This window comes from Gobio gobio (genome assembly GCF_949357685.1).
Source record: "Gobio gobio genome assembly, chromosome: 16".
Taxonomy (NCBI): domain Eukaryota; kingdom Metazoa; phylum Chordata; class Actinopteri; order Cypriniformes; family Gobionidae; genus Gobio; species Gobio gobio.
This window is the reverse complement of record NC_137109.1, coordinates 2,371,848-2,389,542: the sequence shown is the minus strand read 5'-3', so window position 1 is coordinate 2,389,542 and position 17,695 is coordinate 2,371,848. Positions and strand designations below refer to the sequence as shown.

Below are 17,695 nucleotides of genomic sequence, written 5' to 3'. Positions count from 1 at the left end.
CTTCGTCAACCGAAAATGCCTGCAGGTCCCCGACCCTCTTGACTGAGGCCAATGCGGTCAGCAGAGCCGTCTTCATAGACAGAAACTTAATATCAACCGACCGCAAAGGCTCAAAGGGAGGTCTCTGCAGAGCAGTTAACACTACTGTGAGGTCCCAAGAGGGTACGAGAGGAGAGCGAGGAGGATTCAGTCTCCTGGCTCCCCTCAGAAACCTGATGACCAGGTCGTGCTGACTTACCTTCTTGTTCTCCAGGAGATCGTGGTGGGCAGATATTGCGGCCACATATACTTTGAGGGTGGAGGGAGACAGCCTTCGCTCCAGCCCCTCTTGGAGAAACTCAAGCACGGACCCGATCGGGCATTTCCAGGGGTCTTCTAGGCGGGAAGAGCACCAGGTGACGAAGAGGTTCCACTTCAACGCATAGGCATGCCGAGTGGACTCTGCCCTAGCGGAAGTGATGGTGGCGACCACCGTAGGTGGTAGGCCACTCAAACCTGCCACGTCCCGTCTAGCAGCCACACGGAGGCTCCAGAGGTCGGGACGCGGGTGCCAAAGGGTGCCCCGTCTCTGAGTAAGGAGGTCCGGTCTCAGAGGAATAGGCCAGGGAGGAGCTGTCGCAAGGAGTATGAGTTCGGGGAACCAGGTCCGGCCGTGCCAGTACGGGGCGACCAAAAGGACCTTCTCCTTGCCCTCCCTGATCTTGCACAGGAGCTGTGCGAGTAGGCTCACTGGGGGGAACGCATATTTGCGTAGGCCCCGCGGCCAGCTGTGCGCCAGTGCATCCGTGCCGAGCGTGCCCTCGGTCAGGGAATAATACAGGCTGCAGTGGGAAGAGTCGTGGGAGGCAAACAGATCTACCTGTGCGTCGCCGAACTGTTCCCAAATCAGCTGAACCGTCCGGGGATGGAGTCTCCATTCTCCCGGGAGAGGCTGAAACCGCGAGAGCTCGTCGGCTGCGTGGTTCACGAAGGGACCTCAGGCGCTTCTGACTCCATAGGATGAGATGGCGGGCGAGTTGAGACATACGGCGGGAGCGTAGACCGCCCGAGTGGTTGATGTACGCTACTACGGCCGTGTTGTCTGTCCGGACAAGCACATGTTGACCCTTCAGCAGCGCTCGGAAGCGGTGCAGGGCGAACCGTACTGCCAGCAACTCGAGGCAATAGACATGCAGGAGTCCTGTCCAGGAGCCCGCGGCTGCTTGTCCATTGCACATGGCACCCCAGCCCGTGGCAGAGGCATCCGTCGATACGACAACATGCCTGGAAACTCGTCCTAAGGGCACACCGGCCCGTAGAAAACTGAGGTTCGACCACGGGGTGAGCGTCTGTAAGCAGGCCCGAGTCACTTGGACCCGGAGCGTGCCAGACTGCCATGCCCATCTCAGGACTCGATCGCGAAGCCAGTGCTGAAGCGGTCTCATATGAAGCAATCCGAGCGGCGTTACCGCGGCTGCAGATGCCATATGCCCCAGGAGCCTCTGAAATAGTTTCAGTGGAACCGCACTCTTGCTCTCGATTTGTCGGAGGCAAGTCAGCAGAGACTGCGCGCGCTCGCTTTCTCGAAAGCTGCGCGTACATGGCGACCGAGTCGATCTCCATACCGAGAAAAGAGATCCTCTGCACGGGGCAAAGTTTGCTCTTCTCCCAGTTGACCCGAAGGCCCAGACGGGCTAAGTGGTGGAGAACCAGATCTCTGTGTCCGCAAACCTGCTCTCGAGAGTGGCCTAGTATAAGCCAGTCGTCGAGGTAGTTCAGGATGCGGACCCCGTGCTGCCGAAGGGGCGCAAGAGCTGCCTCGGCGATCTTCGTGAAGACGCGAGGGGACAGAGATAACCCGAATGGGAGAACCGCGTACTGGTATGCCCGCCCCTCGAAAGCAAACCGTAGGAACGGTCTGTGTCGAGGAAGGATGGAGACATGGAAGTAGGCGTCCTTCAGGTCGATCGCTGCAAACCAATCGTACGGACGAACGCATTCGAAAAGGCGTTTCGCAGTCAACATCTTGAACGGAAGCCGGTGAAGGGATCGGTTCAAGATGCAAAGGTCCAGGATTGGTCGTAACCCACCGGTTTTCTTGGGTACAATGAAGTAGGGGCTGTAGAACCCCTACCTCATTTCGGCTGGAGGGACAGGCTCGATCGCACCCTTCGCCAGTAGAGTGGCAATCTCCGCACGCATGACAGGGGCATGGGCCCCGGTCATGGTATAGCGGACTCCCCTGTAACGGGGAGGAGCTAGCGCGAACTGAATCGCGTAGCCGAGCCTGACGGTCCGGGCAACCCAGCGGGACAGCCCCGGAAGCTGAAGCCAGGCTTCCAGAGACTGCACCAACGGGGTCATACGGACGACAGACGTACCCTGGGTGGGGCAGCGAGGCAGCGTTACCGGCGCGGACAAGGGAGGCTGTTGGGCGTCCCGGGGTCGGAGCACGGTTAATGGCTGCGCCCTGACAGAGGAGACCAGGGAAGGACTCGCGTTCCACTGGGGTCTGCTCTGCCAGGGGGCTGGCGACAGAGAGGGATGCGAGTGGCGAGACCCGAGGGTGGCGCGCACTGTCATCACCGGTCTCTGGGTGCTCAGAGACAGGAACATGAGTTCTTCCCAAGCGCTGCTAGCCCGGGGGCCAGCAGCGGAAGGATTTTCCCCCGGCCCTCCACCGGGGGAAGGAGACTCGGGGACGGTAGATTGGGGTGTGGCAGAGGGGACTCTCTCTCCTCACGGAGATCATTGAGTCTCGACCGCGACATCGCGATGGTCACGCCCCCGCAATGGAAATGTGACACATCCGCAAACACTGCCCGAACGTGCTGAAGCCCAAACACGCTCGAGCAGTGAATGCGTCCACAGACAGCAGCGGAAAATCGATCGCACCCGGAAGTGCACGGGCGAGCCGTCTTGAAAAAGACGTGCCACGCGCAAGCTCTTTTTGTGAGAGGAAAGCCTCGCAGTCGATGCCGAAGCGCCCAGGGAAACACACACCAGCTGTCAAACGGACCACTGCGCAGATCAGCAGGCAGGAAGTATGCGATCACTGGAACGCGCCTTCACACCAACACCGACTGGAAAGCTGCTCGTCTCGAAGAAGCTGACAGAGTCTCAGAAGGCTGTAGGAGTGAAGAGGTAGGTACTCTTGGCTCCGAAAGCAGAACATAATGCGATATTGCCACGTACTTCCTTATATACTCACGCGGTGAGGCGGAGTTACGTATGCAAATTCCGCATGCCCCATGGCATTGGCACGCCATTGGACGTTTTCTCTAAACTCGAAGTTGATAGGCTTCTAAGCGAAACCCCCATTCGTTAGTCACTAACGTTACGTCGTAGTGACTGAACGAAAGGGAACTACAGTTTCATGTGTGGGTCTTTGTTAAGTCACAACACAGAAATTGGTCCAGGATACACAACATTTCTAGCCAACCTCGAAGGCTATAAAAACATCCAGTGGAGATCCTCTTCTCTCCATCTGTTACTCTTGCAGCAACACGCCTGGAGTCTTCTTCCACTATCAGTATAAATAAATACTGATACAAAAAACACAAGAGATGACATTTATTTATTATGACTGATTTGAGGAGCTCAACAGGGGCCGATGCACACAGAGACCCGTCCCAAACGGCCCCTAAACACTCGACCCTGAAGAAAACAGCAGCCCAGCCTCAAACATCTTCCTGACACTTTCTGCTTCCCGTAGTGACGCTCGTGCTGTGTTTGCTCACTTTATCACAGCTGAAGTGAAATAAATGCAATGTTTGTCAAATACACAGATGTTTCAGAGACATGTTCATCCAATACTTTATGTACAGCTTAATACAGCATCTGATTATACAAGAGTAAAGTTCAACATAAGCCTATACTCTTTAAATATCATGAAGTGGCGTCTACGTTTTTATCTTATTTTGATAAACATGACACAATATAACATCACGACTACATAAAAAGAGCTTTTACTGATATATTTCATAATAGTTCTCCTTGTGTCCCTCCATCATCCCCAGGAAACTCATTTTATGTGATCGCACACAATATTTAAAATATATATTAACAATAAATTAGTTACATAAGTGAATTACTAGAAACATTGAGTGGTTATATTTTTATTATACTTCAGGTGTGTTCATGCCATGCTGGAATTTCCGTAATTACAGGATTAAACCGTGTATAAATCATTCATGTCCTCGTCCACATCTGTTTTCTGATCAGTTTTCCACACTTCTGCTCAGCTCATATCTGATCTCTTCTCTGGACGGCCACTGACTATCAGTCTCTATTTAAAGGCACATACACCAATGATACAGGGACACACACTCATGGAAAACTGGACATGTTTTTAGAAAAAAATTGTGATTTCCAGGCCATGAAAAATCATGAAAATAAATAAATTACAAACTTAAAAAAAAACATGTGACTATTCTAGTAAAATATGTAATAGTTTTGCTCAGTTATGCTCATCTCTAAAATATTTGATCATACTCTTTGTTGTATAGTTTCTTACTAGTGGAAGTCATAAGTTACACACACCTTGCAGAATATCAATAATTAAAAACAGAGATAATAAATGACATGTTTTTATTCAGCACTGCAACAGAAATGTTTCTTTTTAACAGATGTTTACATAAAGTCCACAAGATATGATAATATCTGCATTTACACAAATGAAGCCGTTACTTTACAAGCTCTTAATAGATTCTCAGTGCTGTGTGTCTTTATCTGGAGGATCCACGGCTGTTTTTATGAAGTCCATGTTTGCCCTGAGTTTGTTCTGTCCACAGTTCTTCAGAAAAATCCTGCAGGTCCTGCACAGTCTTGGGTTTTCCAGCATCTTCTGCACATTTGAACTCTTTCCAGCAGAGACTGTGAGATGCTGAGATCCGTCTTTACACACTGAAGACAAAATGAGGAACTCATTCACAACTATTACAGAAGGTGAACACATTCACTGAAGCTCATGAAGGGACAAATCAGGCGGTGGAAACATTTGCACAGGATAATTGGGGTAAATTGTTCTTATTTTGTCTTTTGGGAAATACTTTATGAAAATATACTACAAAAAAAAATGTAAATTGATAAAAAAATAATGATGAAATGCGCTGCAAACTCTGTCCAGTAGGTGGCGGTGATGCACCAAAGCTGGTTTGCCAAACACCAGTAGGGAGAGTGGGGTAAGATGAGCCAGTGGGTAAGTGGACCCACCCCCTTTATCTTGGCAACTGTACACTTTTATTTTCATATGACCATATATTTTGGACCCACCCATCATTTCTGCCAGACTGTGAAAATGAGAAGCACACAGGAGGAGTGGAAGGCACACATTTACTTTAGAAACTGAACTTTTATCATAACAGATGTAACGACTGTTGCATCAAAGCAAATGTGTCCAGGTCTAAAGTATTTATGATCCATATTGGGGATTTAGCAATGTATAAAACCCTGCAAATCATTTAGATAAATATTAGCTTGAATTGGTAAGCTAGCAAGTTTTATCCAAAATGGCAGCTATGGGGCAAAGTGAGCCAAATGATGTGGGGTAAATTGAGCCAGTGTTTTAACTTACCCAACCAAAGGCACTGTAGTTGAGTTAAATCTCTGAAGTATAAACTGGTATCATTTCAATGTAATGATACACAACTGGTTTGGTTCATCATTTTCTCCTTAAAAAAAAGAAAAATTTGAGTTGATTAAGATTCAATTAGATGGTCCGTTTACACCCAGATCAGTGATGCGCGGGTCAATGTATAAACAACCCGCACCCGACCGACGTTTTCAACAAACCCGCCCGCAACTCGGACCGCAAAAAAAAAAGAAGAAAATATTGTACCCGACCCGCTTCCTGACCCGCATTTTTTAAAAGTAGTAAATGCTCATCGTAGCTCATTGGGCCATTGAAAAAAAATTTCAGGCCCTGACGGTGCTCAGAGGTGCAGCAGCGAGAGCAGGAAGTTCTTGAGGCGGCCCATCATTTTCCATTTCAGCTCCAGATGCATATTATTGATGAACGCGATGTTTATGTTTCGACCCGGCTTGAAGAATTCATCAGCCCACATTTGGAAAACATTTGGAAAAGTGTGAAAGCCCTTAGGAGCGCAAACTGTTATTTTTCTGAATGCTGTATGATATAGCCTAGTGTTATGTAATACAGGCTTGATTTATTCATTTATTTCGTTTAATTTTCTTAACAATTAAGATGCTGCATGTGTTTATCCAGTCTAATCGAAGTGTGCGTCTCTCCCCCGACTTTCCCAACAAAAATCCCGCCCCCTCTCAGAAAATACATAAAACTGACTTTAAATGCGTTTAAAAGTAGCCTATTAAAATGGTACAATGGCATTGCTCAGTTCAACGTTTTGGGAAATCGGGCATTTTGTCCCGCGTCAGCATTTATTCAAAAGTTAATAACGCTCAACATTCAAAAGATAAATAAGGATTTATTGACGATCCGACCGACCGTGACCCGAATATCATTAAAAATATTTTTGGATGACTCGTAACCGCGGGTAACCGCGGGTGGCCGCAGGCACCCGCTCATTTTGGATCAACCCGCGCATCACTGACCCAGATGGTGCAACTAACCCACTGACTCGGATCAACTTACCCCTAACCTGGGGTAAATTGAGCCACACTTTTTTTTTTATAAGAAACCATATTTTTAGAAGCCATTGTCATAGATGTATTCTGATCATTTAAAATGATAGCAAACATCCTGAAATTACTTTAGATACTTTCATTACTTCTGCCTTATTTTCTCTTATCTTGAGGAACACATAATTAAAAAAATACTCATCTTACCCCATTCTCCCCTAAACCTCAGAACAACAACAGCACAGGTGTAACCTCATTTATATAATGTTTCAGATCTTCCTGCTCTCCCTGTTAAACATTAAAGTCTTCAGATGATGAGGCAGAATCTCTTTTAGCACAGACTGGACTATTTGACTAAAGATTGAATCGTATCTCGTGCCAAACAACAGTCCTAAAGGATCGCACAGGTGAGTCTCGATCTCAAAGCGAAAGTGTTTGACAGACTTCTGGGCCGTTTCTCAATATGTGTTCTTGTCTGTACTTGTGGACTTGTGAAATGTTATTTGTTATTGTATAGCTTCTTATACCTTTTACTTATGCTTTTATAATGGCTATTGATCATTAAAACTGACATTTAATAAAAATAGACTGGGTTGTGTTTTATGTGAATTTTATTACAGTGAAGATAATCATATAAATGCACATTTATTGCCTGAACCACATATTCATGTTTAATATTTTAAAAATGTAAATGAAAAGAGGCAGGGTTGTTATATTTAGTTTTTTTTTTAAATATACATGCAGTTCATATAATGAATATATCTACACATTGCCTGATCCACATTTGTGTGGCTATTAATATGTTTAAATGAAAATGCAAAGAGGTAGAGTGGTGTTTTATAAGATATTTATTTTATTGTAGACTAAAATACACATACAGAGAATCACTGGCTGAGCTCCTCCCGCCCTCGGGAGTTCATTCTCAGGAGTCCGAAGTTCGTGTACTTGGTATTGAGAAACGTCCCTGAATAAGGCAAGACCGTCTGAACTACTGCAAGTAAGCTTTAATACTTACACCATTACACTTTTTTGGGGGAATATTCAGATTTCATATGAGTTAGTGTGATGATGATTAGGTTATGACACAAGTCATGACTTATAGGCTACATTGTTGCAAAAGTATAAAAAATGATCAAGAAGTGGCCAGGAATTACTAAAACAAACCATATTGTAGAAATGAATAATGCTTTTTCTAAAAAGGTTTATTTGCAGTTTTAGAATCGTTTTGTGATTAATGCGGGATTGAAAGTTTTCTTTGGACAATCCGTTTAGTGGTTTACTTCTATGGCCGTAGCACCGAGGCCTGGTTCTCTGTATTTTTCTGAGGTGTGTAAAGGTTGTGAAATAATTGTCTAATTGTTAACTATTTTAGTGCCACATTGATATTGCCCAGCACAAGATCTTCTCATCTGAGCTGTCATTGGTCTGTCACCGCTCGTCAATGTCAAAATGTTTGAGATGACCAATCAAATCAAAGTAGGCGGGCTTTATGTTCACAGATGCTGAGCGATTCCAGTTAACGGTCATAAAGCGCGAGATAAGATGTAAGGAGATAAACTAAACATTTCATATTTGACATCTGTTTTATATTATAAATGTTAAACAACCGTCAAAAATAATCAGTGATGCAAACGAATAAACTTTTGTTGAGTTTTGTCCCCTTTTGAATTGAAAATACAGTAGGCCTATAATTTACGTGATTCATGTAATAATTAGTATCTGTCAATGTGAGGTGAAAGAATCATTAACGAAGACATTTTCATCATATAAGGCATAAGATTAATAATGAATGAGCACATATTGTGAATTAATTTAATAAAATGAGTTTCCTAGCTTTCCTCATAGCCTTCAGTAAATTAACTTGTCTGAGAAACTGATTCATAAATATCAGTTGACCCATCATAGGTATGTAAGCTATATCATATTTATTGAAATATTAAAACGAATGTATGAAATGGCAAATGTTAATTATATAATGTAATTTTCATTTTAATTTTGCACCAAATTTTGCATGTATGGGAAAATGTAAATTCAAATACAGAAATACATTGCCATTTTACACACTCCATTATCATTTTCCATATTACATTTCAAAATGAATATTGCTACCCATAAGCTTCAATACAAATGTTCACTTTCTTCACTGACAGAGGAAAATGAAAATACTATCAGTCAAAGCTCAGCTTTAGGAGGGAAGAGACAGAGCAAGAGAAGAGACTGAGAGAAAAAGAAAGAGTGATGGAGATGAGGAGAGAGCAGGTAATCTCACATGCTTTTAAAGCTATTATTGATGATTTTTATGGCCTTCAAATGTCTTGAAATGCACATATGTAGATCAGAAATCAAATGTTCTCGGGAAACCCCTGAACCCCTCAACTCATCAACCCCTTATCATCAAACTAAAATTTGGGCCCTCATTGATGATAAAACCCCTACGGCCCTGATTACTTCATAATGGTAATATATAGTTTCAGCGTTGCGCTGACTTTTGTCTACACTACAAATGTTTACATTTTCATAGCAGTTTATAATGTTTTTAATACTAGCCTTTACTTTTCATGCAGTCGTCATTAAATGACAGGCATTCATTTCAGTTAAAGGCACAATATGTAAGATTTTTGGATTAAAATATCCCAAAACCACTTGGACAATGTTTTATTTTGTTGCCTTGTGTACTTACTTTATCCCAAATGTTTCCAACAATGTTTAAATCCAGAGAAATCCTCTATTTTGACCAGCGTAACGGCCCGTGTCATTGCGTCGTATCCGCCTTACCCTCGATATCCGGTTTTACTGCGGTAGAAATCATGGAAACACCAAAGCCGCTTTAATATATGATGTGTTTTATTAGACAGGTGAGCAACTGTTTGGCTCATTGATGGACAGAAATGTTAATTCATCAGATAAAGTGTAGAAAGTAATGTAAAAAACTTTTTTTTTACATGTCCATTACAGTGGACACCACAGCAAAGCAACATAAACATCCTCATATTTTAATCATAATTATGAACTAGAGTTTGTGATCTAGTGTTTAAAATATTAAAAAGATCATCCACTGTTGCTGTTTCTCACTAAAACCAAAGTAAAATTGGTAAAATAAATATATTAATATATTGAACATAGTTGTAGTATATTTTCTTTGTCTTATTGTTTATCTGAGCATTGGTCATTAGTTGTTATTTTTCCTCCTCATTTCTCCCTCTGAACGCTCATGATATTAATCTCACTGACTCATTGTCATGTCCAGGTCATGCTGAGCATCTGATGGTCTTCAGCCACACAAAGATCCCAGCGCTGAGCTGTTTTCAGTGGCAGTTTCTCTGCAGTAATGTCAGAGGAGCGAGGAAAGGACGCTCTCTCTAAGATGAGTCTCTCAGAGGAACAGAGGTAAGACTGCCACTGTTTTCACTCAATCATTTTAAACACTACTGGAGCTTCAGGTTTGTCCTGTAAAGAGCAAAGCCTGACCAACAACCAGTGTTTCTCTCACCATTGCCGTGTCAAATGCTCTGCAAAACTATTGAGAACTTCCTATAAATGTTTTAGATTGTCGCAGGTTAAAATGGCTTGAAACTGGTTTCATATTTAGTTTAGAACAAGTCAAATATACATGTCAAACAGGGCTTTATAGACAATATCACAGTTAATATCTAACTAATGTACAGTGCTTCTGCCATGACTGGAGATGTTTTGACAGGGCCGGCCCGTGGCATAGGCGGAATAGGCAAATGCTAGGGGCGCCACTCATCCATAGGGGCGCCAAAATAAATTACTGATACTATTTTATTAATATTAATTCGAAATATTAACTTAACTAAGTCCCATGCCTCTTCCCGGTCTGCCTCATCAATCTCCCCCCGCCGAGCTACTTGAAGTGCGTCAGAAATATAACGCGCGATCAGTTTAACGTTGGGAATTTGTTGTGTTGCGTCGCCTCTCGCCGCATCTAATGTAGACAGGATTGCTTTAATTTTTTAGGGTGCTTGGCCGCTCGCGCCAGGTGTAGACAAGGTGAAAGTTGCCTGATAATTTATGACGGATGGCCGAATTGTATCAAAAAAGACAGAAGCCCTCTGATGCAGGGAAGATAAGGGATACACTGCAAAAATGCTCTTCTTACTTAGTATTTTCGTCTTGTTTCTAGTCCAAATATCTAAATATTTGAATTAAGATGCATTTACTAGATAAGTAAAATGACATGATACATTTTCTTGTTTTCTTGAAAATAAAATCAAAATGAAGTGAGTTTATGCTTAAAACAAGCTAAATTATCTGCCAATGGGGTGAGAAAAATAATCTAGTTTCTGATTGAAATCTTGTTTCTTGTTTCTGTCCCAAACAGAAATAAGATAATTTTTCTCACCCCATTTGGCAAATCATTTTGCTTGTTTTAAGCAAAAACTCACTTCATTTTGATTTTTTCCCCCCAGAAAACAAGAAAAAATATCTTATGTCATTTTACTAGTAAATACATCTTGATTTAAGAATTTTTAGATATTTGGACTGAATAAGAAGAGCATTTTTGCAGTGTAAAGACAGAGGTAAAGTGATGTAGGCTAATGAATCAACAGTTTATTTAATTGCATAATAGTAAATTACTAATGTCTGCTAATTAATTCCAGTTTTACAGTAAACAATATATGCAAGCAGCCGTTCTGGGTTCTCCAGAGGCCACAGCCAGTGTGATTTTGTACAAAAAAATCATATCCGTTTTTTTTAAACGCATGTAATATCATTTTTTAATAGCCAAATGTTTTTACTCTACAGTTGTGCAGTTTTAAGGGGACATATGGACATTTTAAAATGTATTTGCCGAAATTAGTAATGATATTTATATACAGGTTTCTTTAAAATAGCAACATTTTATGTAAAATTCACATTAAATATAGAAATTTCTCAGTTTAATTCATGGTGAAAACATAAATGTGCATAGTTTAGTGGAAGATTGCTGCCATCTACTGGAAAACAAACACTTTTGCTAGATGCTAGATGCAATTACTCTTGCCATTTGTGTTTAGGCTGTAGGCCTAATGTGGCTTAAGTGCTATTTTTGTATGGTTTAACTATCATCAGCCTTTAAACAATAAAATAATAATAATATCAAGAACATAACGGGGTAAAAGGGACTGGACATCATATAAAACAATAACAATAAAAATAAAAACGTCAATGCATTACAAATATAAAACAGTAATAATTCCACAACTTAGACCGATAACATGTAGTGCTAAACCTTGATACACGGGGCACCAAGTAAAATCTTGCCTAGGGCAGCAAATTGGTCAGGGCCGGCCCTGTGTTTTGAGACTGTGAATAGTAAAAGGTTTTCTTCTATTTCTCAGCCTCTCATTTACTGCACACCGTTCAGTTATATATAGATATAGATACTAGATGAGATTTCAGTTTTAGTATTTTACATACATTAGTCTGTACGTTAGTCATCTGGTTACTGTGGTCAACAGTGTTTGTTTACTCCACAGATTTAATTTGTTTTAATTTGATCAGTTATTCAGGTCTCAGATCAGGAATTAATTTGTGTTAAACTGGGCTTAATTAAACATGAGACCTGAAGTATCTCCTGTAGTGACGTGTTTTATCTTTCTGTTCTGTGTGTCATTAGTGTAAGATCAGGCTCACATGTGTCCAGCTCTGTGAAGAGTGACCGCTCAAAAGGACTAGGACCAGACTTCAGTGAGAGAAAACCATCAACTAACAAAAGGTATTTCATGTGTTTCTTATTGTTGGTCACACTGTTAGAAAATATTTCAGCAAATATTTATCATGAAACTTTATCATTCAAATATCGTTCCAATTGACAATCAGCAAAAATATTGAAATTATTTTATTTGAAATTATAATTATAGTTTTTGTAATACCCGTTAGGGTTCGGCGATATGGATATTACATTACTCTGTGATATCTCTGGTTTTTGATAAATGCATGTTGATGTCATCGCAGTGCCAAGTGTGTGACCGCACAGGGCCTCGGGCACAGTAAAGTGACCGCTGACTCCATGATCTAAAGACAATAGTTAAAGCTCATGATTTTGTCCTTCAGAATACTATGGTTAAAAGACATAGCTAAACATGAGACTGTGTATCATGATGCTGTATTATTCTGCTTGTTAAAAATGTATTGTGCAGTAACTTACAATTTTTCTCTGTGTGTGAGACAGTGATTCATGCGCATGTCATCAGCGCGGCATCTCACGTCAGGCTCGTAGAGAGAGATTTATTCAGCCCATTCACAATTCTGATTTTGGCCTACTCTATCTCTATACGTTTTAAACGTTTTTAAGTCTGGAAACTGCAAAAAGCAACAAAGTCAGACATCCATTTAGTGCATGTTCAGGAAAACTACTGAAAAACAGTGCTGATGTTACATTCCACACCTGTCCCGGACTCCATTTCCCAGGATCCTCCCTGCCTCACACCTGAACGCACTCCCTCATCATCTTCCCCACTCTCCCTGGATTCCCAGCACCTCATCATTTGCACTCCCTTCTTATAGACCTTTCTCACAACTTCCGTATTTGCGACCGGAAATACGCGATCGTCGTGATAATCTTCTTCCTCCCCGGGCAGGGCTACATGTAAACAAATGGCGTAAGCAACGAGCAAGTGTGATTGTGGCTTACCGGGCTGTTCTTGTTATTCCCAAAAGCAGCCGTATCTGTCGTTTCATTCCTTCCCTGTTGATGGTGGAGTTTGACGGAAATGGATTCAGGCTAACCGGCGGGATGAAGGACCAAACTTCTCTGCTCGTGTCCTACAACCCTTTAAACGCAAAGCAGCTTATGACGCACCTCTGTGGGGAAATGAAAACGAATATTTTTTTAAAACTAATATTTAACTTCTATATATTACCATTATTTACTGAAATCTATTTAAATGTTTCTCAGGCTGTAGTATTGTTTCACTGACGGAACTACGAAAATAAACACGCATGCTTAAATGGATGTTGCCTCGTGAGTCGTGTATATATTTTTTTAGTTTCAAAATGTATGATATTTGATTTAATATATATAAAATTCACTTTTGCAAAATGCCTCCATACATATTGTGAATTTATTTTGTCTTAAAACATAACGTGATTTTATTGTAAACATATATTATTATAGATTGTCTTTTAAAATAAAAACATATCTATAATTTTATTAAAAGTATTATGTTGTATGTTAAAAAATAGAAGTGTGCACACTGCGTGATATTTAAACTGTTTTGAACTGTAGCCAAATGTAATTATTTGGCAAATCCGTTAGCAAAGTTGTGTAGACTCGCTGATCCATTTTCTCTTGACCGGGTATGCTTTTCTGATGTGTTGACGCTTGACAGGAACTCCGGTTCCGCAACGATTGCGTATTTCCGTTTTTTGTGAGAAAGGTCTATTGAACTCACCTCCCTGCACTCCTAGTCCGATCTTGATGTTGTTATGCTTGTTTGTTTGGTTGGTTGGTTGATTAAACCCATCTATTGATTAGAAGCTCTGATTCTGACTCTTCCGTACTACACCCAACGATTGAAAACTACTAAAAAACAGTGCTGGTTGGTGTCTCAATACTGTCTGTTTATTTCACTGCCTGAGAAACCGCTTCAGATGATTCAGTGAGAGCAGCCCAAACTAATTCAAGTGGATTCAGGCCGTTTTGATCAGTTATTCAGGTCTCGGATCAGGAATTAATTTGTGTTAAACTGGGCTTAATTAAACATGAAACCTGAAGTATCTCCTGTAGTGTCGTGTTTTATCTTTCTGCTCTGTGTGTCATTAGTGTAAGATCAGGCTCACATGTGTCCAGCTCTGTGTCTGTGAAGAGTGACGGGTCAAAAGGTCGAGGACCAAACTTCAGTGAGAGAAAACCATCAACTAACAAAAGGTATTTCATGTGTTTCTTATCGTTGGTTACACACTGTTAGAAAATATTTCAGCAAATATTTATCATGAACCTTTATCGATCAAATATTCCAATTTACAAACAGCAAAAATATTTAAATGATTTGATTTGATTTATAATTCTATTTTTTGTAATACCCATTTAATTTGGTGCACTGATATAACTGCTGAACAAAATACCCATCGTCAATGCAGAATTCAAAGCATAAACTTAAATAGCTAACGTTTCCATTTTCTCCTCGTTAAAAATGTTTGCAAATATTTCTCTAATATTTTGTTTGAACAATAAATGCAGTATTTTTTTTTATTGGCTAACAGGCTTCAATGTGAGACTTTAGACTCAGACGTTCAGACTCACAGGAAACACAAGAGTTTCAAACACAATCTCCGCGGGATCTTCCAGGTAGGAAAACTTTATAATTGTTTATAATTATAACAAACTGAACAACATTTCTTAATTTTAAGAACCAATAAAATAATAATCAACATTTCAGAAAACCTGTTATTTTTTTACTTTTGTGTGTTAAATGGCAGCCAATTGACATGTTTGGTTTTTAACTGGTTACTATGGCAAATATTTTTTATTACTGAGTAAATACTGACTGCATTTTGACTAAATTTGGATGTGGATCTGGTTAAATTGTGTTCTGTCTCTTATTTTCATTGCTTTGTTTGTAGGACATTGAGAGTAAAATAATCAAATTTCTGAAGAAAGAACTGAAGAAGTTTAAGAAAATATTACAAAAAGAGAACACAGAATCCTTTGTGAAGGACTTTAATGAGAATAGATGCAGTATCAAAGCAGCAGCTCTTGATCTCACACTACATTACCTGAGAGAGATGAAGCAAGATGAAGCTGCTGATGCTCTAGAAGGTCTGAGACTCATGACCATCTGTCAGATTGACACTTATAAATGTAGGAGAGAAGATTAAGACTAAAACTATCTGTTTTCTGTTCCCGTGTTTAGATGAGCTGCTCTTCATTCATCAGCTGAAGTGTGGCCTAAAGAAGAAGTATCAATGTGTGTTTGAAGGAATTGCGAAGCAAGGCGACTCCACACTTCTGAATAACATCTACACAGATCTCTATATCACTCAGGGTGGCAGTGAACAGGTCAATACTGAACATGAGGTCAGACAGATTGAAGTTGCTTCCAGGCGTCATGAATCTCAAGAGATACAGGTGGACTGCACACATTTGTTTAAAGCACATGAACAAGACGAGGAGATCCGAACTGTTCTGACAAAAGGAGTCGCTGGCATTGGAAAATCAGTCTCTGTGCAAAAGTTTGTTCTGGACTGGGCTGAAGGAAAAGAGAATCAAGATATCAGCTTCATATTTCCTCTTCCATTCAGAGAGATGAACTTAAAGGAGAAAGAAAAACTAAGTTTGATGGATCTTATGACTCAATTTTTCCCAGAGACAAAAGGACTGAACCTTAAAAGAAGGAATCAATTCAAAATTCTGTTCATCCTTGATGGATTGGACGAATGTCGCCTTCCTCTGAACTTTGACTGTAATGAGACGTGGCGTGATGTATCGTCACCAGCCTCTCTGGATGTTCTCCTGACGAACCTCATGAAGGGAAATCTGCTTCCTTCTGCTCTCATCTGGATCACCACCAGACCAGCAGCGGCCAGTAAGATTCCTCCTGACTGTATCGACCGGCTGACAGAGATACGAGGATTCAGTGACGCACAAAAGCAAGAGTACTTCAAAAAAAGATTCACGGATGAGAATCAGGCCAACACAATCATAGATCATGTTAAAAAATCAAAGAGTCTCTTTATCATGTGCCACATCCCAGTCTTCTGCTGGATTTCAGCCACTGTTCTCCAGAACATTCTGGAGGAGAAGAGAAATAATGATGTGAAAAACACTCAGGCTGATGAGATCTCTAAAACACAGCAGGAATCAAACACTGAAGACACTCCCAAGACTCTGACACAAATGTACACACACTTTCTCCGCTTTCAGATCCAGCAGAGCCGCCGAAAGTATGATGGAGAATACACACCAGATGTTTCCTGGGATAAAGACACCATCCTTTCACTGGGGAAACTGGCATTTCATCAGCTGGAAAGAAGCAACCTGATCTTCTATGACACAGACCTGGAAGCCTGTGGTATTGACGTCTATAAGGCATCAGTGTACTCAGGCATGTGTACCCAGATCTTTAAGGAGGAAACAGGGATCACTCTTGGTACCATGTACTGCTTTGTTCACTTGAGCGTTCAGGAGTTTATTGCAGCCATTTATGCACATCTGTTTCTAGACATCAACAAAACAAGTGTGTTTGATCATGAGTCTACAGAACAGGAAAACACAAATGAAACCATGATTGATTTTCTCAAGACTGCAGTGGACAAGGCGCTCGAGAGTGACAATGGACACCTGGACCTTTTCCTTCGCTTCCTCCTCGGTCTGTCTCTCCAGTCCAATCGACGACTCTTACATGGACTGATAACACAGCAAGACGACAATGACCAGAGCAACAAGGAAATAGTTCAGTACATCAAGCAGAAATTAGAAGATAATCTGCCTGCAGAGAGATCCATCAATCTGTTCTACTGTCTGAATGAACTGAACGACCAAACTCTGGTGAAAGAGATTCAGACCCACCTTAGCAAAGGAAGTCTCTCATCTGACCTTTCACCTGCCCAGTGGTCTGCTTTGGTCTTTGTGTTGTTGACATCAGAGGAAGAGCTGGAGGAGTTTGAGCTTCAGAAATTCAAAAAATCAGACGAGTGTCTCATTAGATTATTGGCAGTCATCAAAACCTCCAGAAGAGCTCTGTAAGTCAATTAATGTTTTGTCATGTTTTGGCGTCATCCAGGCTATAACAGACCATTTAAAGTTCATATATTATCAGTTGTCATTCTATATCTCCAGATAAAACAAAATTTTAAATGCTAAACTTCATAATAGTTTTAGTTCTGTAGTTTTAACTATATTTAAACATAATGTAAACTATCAATCAGACGATAGAAGGCCTGTAGCTGTTTTTCAGCATTTTCAGTAAAGTGTTGATCATATTGATGATCATTTAGAGGTCTTAGACATTTATACAGTATATCACATACGATACAATAGGTTTTATAGGGTTGAGTTAGCAGAGGATGAAGCACAACAGTGTTGTTGTCATATAACACATTGGTTTAGTTATTTTAACTAAGTTCCACTATATAGTTCTCTTCGGCTTCTGCTATAAAGCACAAATGCTCT

At 41.1% G+C, this 17,695-nt stretch overlaps 1 protein-coding gene across 1 annotated transcript; it reads left to right on the top strand.

Annotated features, from left to right (window-relative positions):
- Positions 1–15,294: 15,294 nt before the first annotated feature.
- Positions 15,295–17,269, top strand: LOC307139819 (NLR family CARD domain-containing protein 3-like; the record flags this gene model as incomplete). The annotated part of the gene is made up of 2 exons (XM_079838929.1): positions 15,295–15,343; positions 15,438–17,269. Exons 1-2 carry the CDS (start codon positions 15,310–15,312, stop codon positions 17,267–17,269), a joined length of 1,866 nt encoding a protein of 621 aa, XP_079695055.1. The 5' UTR covers positions 15,295–15,309.
- Positions 17,270–17,695: the final 426 nt, after the last annotated feature.